Source organism: Vanellus vanellus (genome assembly GCF_965231255.1).
Source record: "Vanellus vanellus genome assembly, chromosome: 22".
NCBI classification, from domain to species: domain Eukaryota; kingdom Metazoa; phylum Chordata; class Aves; order Charadriiformes; family Charadriidae; genus Vanellus; species Vanellus vanellus.
The window spans coordinates 6,412,835-6,421,694 of record NC_138927.1 but is presented as its reverse complement, the minus strand read 5'-3'; the positions used below and the strand labels follow the sequence as shown (position 1 = coordinate 6,421,694).

Genomic DNA, 8,860 nt, shown 5'->3' with positions numbered 1-8,860 from the left:
AGTCAACTGGAAGAAAATAGAAGGGAGGTTCTTTATGCCTGAAAAAACAGCACCGGTGCGGTTTTACTGTCAGTAAAGACCCTTAAATTGTACTCACTGCTGCTGAGTAGTTGTGAGCCCACTTAAACAAGCGAAGGTATTTAAAGGTGTTAACTCCTCTCGCCTGCGCCGGTGTGCAGGAACACCTACAAGTACAGGCTTGACTTTTCGAGTCCCGTCGCTGCTAGAGCGGGCGCGTAGGACAGTGAGCAGCAGTGATTCCCCGTCAGCGAAGGGAATCCTCGTCCCGCTCCTCTGCGAATTCCTGGTCTCGTATTTGCAAGCGAGAGCTTCCCCTGTAACTGCTGCGGGAGAAAAGGTGTTAAGGGCTGGAAAAAAGGTGGTCCTGGAGGGAAATGCTTCCCACCATCTCAGTTGCTCTGTGGCGTTTTCCGAAGCCACTTAATAGGTTTAGGTTTCTGCCTGCTGGCCAGGTAACTGGTGCTGTAGCTCACGTGGTTTCAGGAAAACTCTGCGGAAGCGTCCTCTCCCCGTGGTCTCAACACGCCGTGACGCTGATGAAACGGGAGGTAATTTCTTGATTGAGCCCAGAAGCCCGGCCCACCTTCTGGTGGCCTAGAAAATTTTCAGTCCTTCAATTTTGGCAAATAAAGGCCGTTTCAGGCTTGTGGGAAACCCAGGGATAACTTAGGCCTGGGCACGAAATCTTTCAGTGTTTTCTGTGCTTTGCTGCGTGGCCGAGACTCCTTTTTTTACTGGAGTTCAGGGGATGTTTAAGTACCATTTCAAGGCTATTTTGGCAAAACCCGTCCTTGTTACTCAAGTCGGGTGCCTTAATTCCGACAGCAGCGTCCGCTCTCAGCTGCGCTATAGTGAGGTCTTCTGCGTCTCAGGTGGGTGCTGCGTGCTGCTCGCTGCTCACCTACTGCTGGGAGCGCTGGGTGCAGAACAGGCTGCAAAGCTGATTCGGTTTGATATTAATTATTCTTTCTAGGGGAAAATATCTGGAAAGTCAAATGGTTTGAATTTCCTTTCCTGGTGGCAGGGGGAAGAAAGGGAGAAAATAACCTAACGCATCGTACCCGGCCAGTGCAACCATGTAGTACATCAAAAAAAAAATTAAAAAAAAATGCCCTTTGCAATAAAACATTCCCTTAGGAAAAAAAAAAAAAAAAAAACAACAGGAGTCCAGAAGCTTGTGGGTTTTCTAGTGGGTAGAAAGCAACTGGGTGTCTTGGCTTTTTTGTTCTTGTTGTTGGAGGAGGGAAAACATCCGAGACGTGGTCTCGCGCCCTCAGAAATGAGGAAGAGCTGATGTTGCGGTGTAAACGTGGCACACTTCGGTCTCTTCTCCCGTTGTAGTTTTTCCACACAAGCACAAAGCGGGTCCTGACCCAGCCGCTTCCCCAGAGAAGTGGGTACCAGCAGCTCCCTGGGGGCACCGGCCGCGTAGTGCTGGAAGCGAAGACGTGAAGGTTTTGACGGGTTTCAGTTTGCCCAGTGGGTGACAGTCGCCTGAAGTCGCTGGCACGGCGGCTCCACCTTGCCGCTCTCTCAACGAGCAGGAGGAATCGTTCCCACGAAGCCATCGCGTCGCGGCAAACGAGAACGCGCCGCTGAGACAGAACTGGGGCGCAGTTTGTCCCGACGTCAGCTGCGCTCTCGTCTTCCAACGCATCCTCAGTCCATCGATGATAAAAAATAAGCCGAAGTATTTGGGTTTTCCATGTTCCCTGGCGTAGCCAGGTGTGCCTTCCAGCTGATAGGGCTTTTCTCGGGATTTGCCGTGTGCCGGCAAGGGCAGGTTGTTCACCTCAGCCTTTTGCTAGACCTCGGGCATCTGCTGCTGCTCCTGCTGCTCCTCACCTGCTTCTGTTCTTTATCTCAAGAGAAGCGTTCTGGTGGTGGTGGAGAGAGGGAGCAGTAAAGCTCCGCAACTCGCTGGAGAAATTTCCAGCCGGGGAGGTCCGTGCTGGGAGGGGGTGGGAGGCTGTGAGCGCACCAGCCAGGGAAAATGCCCGCAGAGCTCCCCGCTCTGCCCGCGCTGCTGTTCCGCTTCCCCGTGGACGCGGCGGCTGTCCCACCACAGGCAGATTTTTCATTTTTCCCTTGAAATAGAGTTTTGTAAAGCAAAAGCAAATAACATCGGCTTGAAGGAGCAGAAAGCTTTTCCTCTTAAGATGCCTTCCCTCCTGTATATTCAAAAATCCAGCGCGCCGGGGCAGAGGAGGTTTAGCCTCATCCAGGCGTCGCTGACCTCATGTAACTGCTTCGTGCTCTGGAAGGAACGTCGTGTTCAATCCATTGTTTATTCCTGTTTCAGTAGTCAGGGCACCGAGTTTGCTTCCTCAAACCGCTTGAGACTCTCAGGACATCCCACAGTCCTGTACGTCGCCATTCGGCACGAGCTCAGAAATCAGTGCATATCGCTCAAATAAGTATTTACCGCTCGAGCAAATGAGGATTTAACCCCTTACGAGGCGGGCACTGGGGTCTTGAAGCAGATCCCTCTCCATCCCCGGTCGGCAGCATCCAGCCCACTCTCTTCTCGGAGGTCTACAGTGATTTTGCTGTGTAAAGATCCAAAGTCCGTGACAGCAGCTGAAATTCTTTGACACGACGTCGGCTAAAATCGCGGTGGTGTCGGGTGAAGCAGTGGCAGAGTTTTGCTGACCCCCGGCTGTGGGTTTGTGGAGGGGACAGCTTCATTGCAACAGTCTTTTCCTTCAGGTTTGGTTTTGTTCCATTGCGGCAGCAGGTTGGAGCTGGTTCATCGTTCCTGGCGTCACCAGGAGAACCACAGGTTGGTTGTGTTGTGCTCTGTGCATTGTGAAATTCTCTGCTTTGCCAGTAAATAATTGTAAAAAATCCCAACTGTGCTGTGGGTTGATTTATGTTAAAGACTGAAGGTCAGAGCTATCTGGTCAGTAAAAATTCCCCGTTAACCTTTTGTCCTCTTCCAGTCTCAAAACTGCTCATCTTTTGGTGTGTTGGTTATTTTTTTTTTTTCTCTTTTGGAAACTGACCCTTCAGGACAGTCATTGCGTTAAGTATATTTTATGAAGAAACCAGAGTTTCTAGTGGTGTCTCCCCTGAGTATTTTCAGCAAATTTCTTTAGGCACCTTCAAAAAAAGCTTCCGTAATTCTTGGTTTTGCTACAAGAACTGGTCCCTCGGGGGGAACCAAAATGCTGCTTGAAAAACAAACAAACAAAACATACAAACAAAAAACCCCAAACACTCATCCTGACAATAAATTCAAAGCATCTAGTCCTTTGTTCGTAACCTCTCAGTCACCCTAATTCCAGATCAGCAGAAGATGCTGTTGAGATGTTCCCCTGTAGTGTACCAACAAGTCGAGAGTTAGAGAAAGGTGCGTCCTGCCGCGGGGTCCGGCAAACCCTCTGCTCCTACTTGAAATTCAAGTAGCGGGGAGAGCATCCCGGCCCCGAGGAGAGCATCCCGGCCCCAAGGAGAGCATCCCGGCCCCGAGCAGAGCATCCCGGCCCTCGAGCTGGCCCTGGCGGGAGGAGGGGACTGGGAGCCAGACGATCAACCAGCATCACGGTGCTCCTGCTCTGTCGGGTCACCTTCTCCTGACTCGAATTTTCACGTGAGGCATCACAGAGTTGATATTTTGGGTCTTGCTTTGGCTGTACAAGACCGCGGTCAGTGGTGAAACACCAGGATAACACCAGCGTATGCTTAGGTGAGGTGAGGGCACCTTCTTCTGTTCTCTCGCACTTTGGCAATGTCACTGGTCACAGGCTACATGCTACTGAAAAAAAAAAAAAGTTAACTAAAAAAGAAAAATGGCCACCAGAAGTGCTTGCAGAGCGTGGCAGGATTTGTGTCGGAAAACGAACAAACGGGAAGTGACTGGCAGATGTTTCCGGACAATCCGGAGTCTCTTAGATATTGCAGAGAGTGAGTGTGTCGTTAGCACGTGGCAAGCTACATAAGAGAAGATGCTACATTCCTTGGAAAAAAAAAAAAATAGTGCTGAGTTGGATTTTTTTTCTGAGTTTTTTTTTTTTTCTTTGAAAAGCTACCTTTTCCTCAGAGGCAAGGAAACGAAATCGAAGGAAAAGAAACCTCGTCAACGTGCTGCTTGCAGCGGCGCTGAATGAATGGGACCGAGATGCTCTGGCCGGGTGGTCAGGAGAGAAACGCGTCTCTTCGGTTCCTTTCCCACGGGGTGACGGGACGAGGTGCGGTAACAGTCTCGGGGTCGGTCGGCAGTCGCAGCCCTCGGTTTGCCTCATGGGGTTGGGGTTTTTTTTGCTTCTCCTCCCCCCCTGCCTCAAAACACACGGCTCTCGCTCCCTCTCCACCATCCCCCTCTGCGCGCCGGGAGGAGCGTGTGGAGAGCGGGTTCGTTTTGGGAAGGAGATTTTAAAAAAAAAAAAAAAAAAAAAAAAAAAAGAGGAAAAAAAAAAAAAAAAGACAGGATATTTACAGCTATCCACTAACAGTTTTGGTAGGTCAGGACGTCTCCTTTCCCCTCCCGGCCTCTCCCACCAACCTGCCGCCTATGGGCAGGAGGGGCTGGTGGAGCTCTCCAGGGAGGACTGGGAGAGGCGGCGCGTCAGAGGTCCGATGCTGGAGTCGGCCAGCGAGGAGGTGGGGAAGAGTTTGTACCAGCCCGCGACCGCGCTGGAGAGATCGAGCTCCTCCAAGACGATCTGGGCCATCCCCATGAAGCACTTGTGGTCCATGCGCCCGTAATCTCCCCAGACGATCACCTGCGGGGCAGAGAAGGCATTGGGGGAGCTGCCCCGCTCGCCGGGTGGGAGTTTTGGGGAAAACTCGGCAAACAAAGCGTGCCTGGCCGGGAAGGACCCGCCGTGCTGGGGGTAGGGATGCTGCAGCCTGAAGGACAGCAGTGAGGACGCTGGGCTTGTGCGCCCTGTCCTCGCTCCCCTAATCCCTCCCTGTCCCCAGGTACCTGTGCGGGGAGTACGTCACCTGCAGGACTTTGCCCTGGGGGCTCTCCTCGAAGAGCAGAGGCTGCTGGTACGACGGGTCGCAGGTTTTCTTCACCACCTTGGTCTTCTTCTTGGCCAGGCAGACGCCGTTCTCCAGCAGGTAAACTTTCACGTAGGTGGCTGCGTTGGAGAACGGGCGAGAAACGCTGACTCGGAGCAGTCTCTCCCGGCACAGCGCCCATCCCCATCGCTCCCCCTCCGTCCCCGGCCCCCTCCCTGCCCAGCCACCTACCAGGGATGGACTTGGAGCCCATCTTCGGGATAAGTCCCCTCGCCTGGATCACCTCCACCTCCAGCTGCCCGTTCCGGTCAGCCATGCCGACGTGGACATCGCCTGGGCGGAGGGACAAGACGTGCTCAGCACCCTCCCCGCTGGCCACCTCCCACTGGGGACGGCTGCAGCCCTGGGCTGGTCCCCACCAGCTCTCCCTTTTGGTGCTGCCAAAAAGCAGGTGGGAGAAGTCGTCTCCGGGGGCCGGCAGCCCCTTCGCCCCCTACCACCGCCTGCTCCCCACCCCCAGCACCCCGCGCTCAAGCGCGCCGAGCATCCCGCCACCGGGCCCATGATTTATCGTGAATTTGGAGGAAGGACAAAGCCGAGCTGGTGGGAAGAACGCTTGGATTCGAGCAGCGAAGACTGAACCGGGTGAAAGCCCCCTCCTCCCCCCCCTCTCTGCCGGCTCCATCCCACAGCAGCTTTGCAGCGGGGATTTTTTCCCGCAGCTTTGCAGGGGGGCGATGTTTTTTCCCTCGTGATGAGAAAAGGGTCTGGGATTAACCAGGGCTGTGCTTTGGCCGGGTGATGCCCTCAGCCGTGGGGCAGGCGAGACCCTGGCCAGAGCAGGAGAGGCTGGGGCAGGAGGGGTCGATGGCTGAGCACCCCACGGGGGCCAGCACCCACCAGCCCCCATCTCCCCAGGGCGCTTCTCTGGGGTCCTTCCCCGCTCCCTGCGGAGGGGCATCTGCGCGAGAAAATGTGGCCGGGCACCTCTTGATCTCGGTGTGAAGTTGTTCTCCCACTTACGCTGTCCTGCTCGTACGTACGTACGTCCCTTGGCTGGCGGGTCCCCGTCGCTCGCTGCCTTGTGGCCCCGGGGAGGGGGACGGGGACGGGGAAGGGGCGAGCTGACGTCCCAGCGGGGTTTAATAGGAGCGAGACGAACCTGGATGTTCTCAAAACACACTCGGCATTTCAACAGCAAGTCAGGGCCAGCACCAGGGGCTGCGCGAGGAACCGGCTGATGCCGCGGCGGGGGAATGGCAGGAGCCGTAGGGATTCGGCGTGCTGCGGGCGCTGCAGGACGTCGCCCCGAGGGAAGCCGGAGGTGTCCCCTCCCGGGAAAGGTGAGCAAACCCCAAGGGGTCCAACTGCCCCCTTCCCTTCCCTCCCACCGGGGGTTTACGCGGGGCCAGCAGGACCAGGTCCCTGTGCTGTGGGGACAGGGGGGGCAGGAGAGGGGTCGCTGTGTCCCCCCCGGAACAGCTCTCCCCATTCCCGGCAGCTCCGGCGCCTCGGCAGGACACGGGGCAGAGATGGCGGTGTGCCCTGGGAGCAGCCGGGGACACGCTGCTTCTGGCTGCAAATTCAGACTTAGGGCATGACTTTTTGTAGCCGTTTTGGATTTAAAAGGGAAAAACGGAACCAAACGCGGTTTCGTTGGGTCCCCTCCGCAGCGGGATGCTCGGAGGAGCCGATGCGCAGCGGAGGGACAGAAGAGGCCTCGGGAAAAGGCAGAGCTGCTGCTTCCCCCGGCGGGTGTCCTGCCCTGAGCCCTGCGTGCCGTTCCCTCCCCTCGCGGAGCCGGCAGCGGGAGCAGCAGGGAAGGCGAGAGCGCCTGCAAGCCATGCACCCACCCGGCACATGCTCGGCAGCAAGGGACGCCGCCGGGATGGAGCCCGTCCCCAGAGCCGGTGCCCTGCGCAGGATCGTACAGCCACTTTGCCCCCCCACAGCCCCTCTCCCTCTCGCTGGAGCATCCTCCCGCGCTGCCCAGCCCCGCACCAGCCAAGACGCCACCTTTGCTCTGCGGGGCTGGAGACGGCAGCCCCCTCCCCGGGCAGGGAGCCCCCGCGGGCGGCACTCACCCATCGGCGGGGTGGCCAGCGTCTGCCGCCCCACCAGCTGGCCTGGCCCCAGCCCGTCGAGGAAATCGCTGAACTGGCTCTCGGCACCCAGCCGGGTCGTGGGGAAGATGAACCTGCGCCGGGGAGAGCAAAGGGCTTTCGTGGAGTATCGGGCTGGCGGGTCTCAAAGGAGATCCCGCCGGGAGCACGGGGATCCTGCCCGGCCCCAGCTCCCGTCCCCCCCACTCCGTGCCACCCCGCGGTGCCTTACGTGCCGTCGGAGCTGTTGCTGTTGGTGCTGCCGTCGGTGGACTCCCGGCTGCCTTGCCGGGTGACCCTGGTCCTCATCTCCACCGCGATGCCGGTCTCCGTGCTCCTCCGGATGTTGCTGCGCAGCTTTTTGGGGCCACCCTCTGGAAACCGAGACGGGGGTGAGCCCGGGAAGCACTTACTGCCCCCCGCACCCTCCTGCGGGACCAGCGTCAAACCAGACGGACAAACCAGGATGCCACACACGGCCGGAGCCTCCCCGGGTGCCGCTCCCCACCTTTGGCACATCACTCGTTGTGGTTTAGGCAGCCTTTCCCTGGGGATGAATCCCTGCAGGACCCCGCACGGGCACATGTCCCGGTGCCATGCACACCACACTGGAGAGCCAGGGGCTGCCCGCACCCCCCGTGCCCCAGCCCAGTCTCCCCGCAGCCCTCGCTCAGCACCGATGCCATCGTCCCTTTGCAGGGCTGAGAGCCCCCCGCACCTCAGCCATCTCCCCCGCGTGCTGAGACCTGCCAGACTCAGCTCACGTGCTGGCACCATCCCAGCCCACCGCCTGGCCTCCAAAATCCCCAGGGCGCCGTCGACATGCGCCGATGTCCCCGTGTGTCGCAGGTTTGTCCTGCTAATTCAGGGCTGCCCCCATGGAAACGTTTGCCTGATCCTCGCAGAGCCCCGGTGTGGGCGCTGCTCCCCGTGGGCACCGGCAGCCGGGAGGGTCCCGGTCCTGCCGTCCCCCAGGTGCGGTTCTGCCCGGCTCCGGCACTTTTCACCTGGCTGCTGGGGACAATTATACCCCGTTCAGAAACACTTCGGATGTGCAGTGCTCCAAATTAACTCCTCTCTTTATAGAACATCTCCCGACTCACGAAATGCCAACAAGAACCAGAATAAAAAAGCAATAACCGGAGGAAAAGCCTGCACTAAAATGAGCTTTCTGCTCCCCCCGCCCTTTAAAAAGCTATTTTAAGCATTTAAATATTTCCCAGAGCCAGACCGTTTGACAAGTCCTTTCTCCGAGCTCCCTCCCTGCCCGCAGCCGGGACTGGGGGGTACGCTGAGCCCAGACCCCCCCACACCGCCAGGGCTCCAGCGACGTCCCCGCCTCAGCTTTGCAAATGGTTTTGGCACCTGGAGAAATGCCGGGGGGGTGGGGGGGGCAGGACTTCACGCTGGGTTTTTTTTAGGTGTCTCCATCAGACACGAGCATGGCTTTGGGAAGCCGGGAGCGCGCACCTCTCCTAAAAGCAAAGGGCAGAGCTGGGGGAGGGGGGAACGGGGGAATGGCAGCGCCGGGGGGGCCGCGGCGGCTCACCGGTCTGGTTGAGCTGCAGCGTGCTCTTGCTCCACTGGGACAGCCCCACGATGGCCACCATCTTGGCGCCCAGGCTGGAGCGCCTCTTCTTGCTGGCGGTGATGGTGACGGAGTCGGCGCTGCCCCGCGCGCTCCTCTCGATGTTGTACATCTCGCCGCTGATGCTGGAGCTGCGGACGACATTCCTGGCCGCCGAGGAGCTGGCATCCCCGTTGAACAT

At 58.0% G+C, this 8,860-nt stretch overlaps 1 protein-coding gene across 1 annotated transcript; it reads right to left on the bottom strand.

The window, feature by feature from the left end:
- Window positions 1-3,683: 3,683 nt before the first annotated feature.
- On the bottom strand, window positions 3,684-8,860 carry RIMS3 (regulating synaptic membrane exocytosis 3; the record flags this gene model as incomplete). The annotated part of the gene is made up of 6 exons (XM_082494103.1): window positions 3,684-4,745; window positions 4,969-5,108; window positions 5,221-5,322; window positions 7,074-7,186; window positions 7,324-7,465; window positions 8,641-8,860. The coding sequence occupies 6 exons, from the start codon at window positions 8,858-8,860 to the stop codon at window positions 4,533-4,535; spliced, it is 930 nt and encodes a 309-aa protein (XP_082350229.1). The 3' UTR covers window positions 3,684-4,532.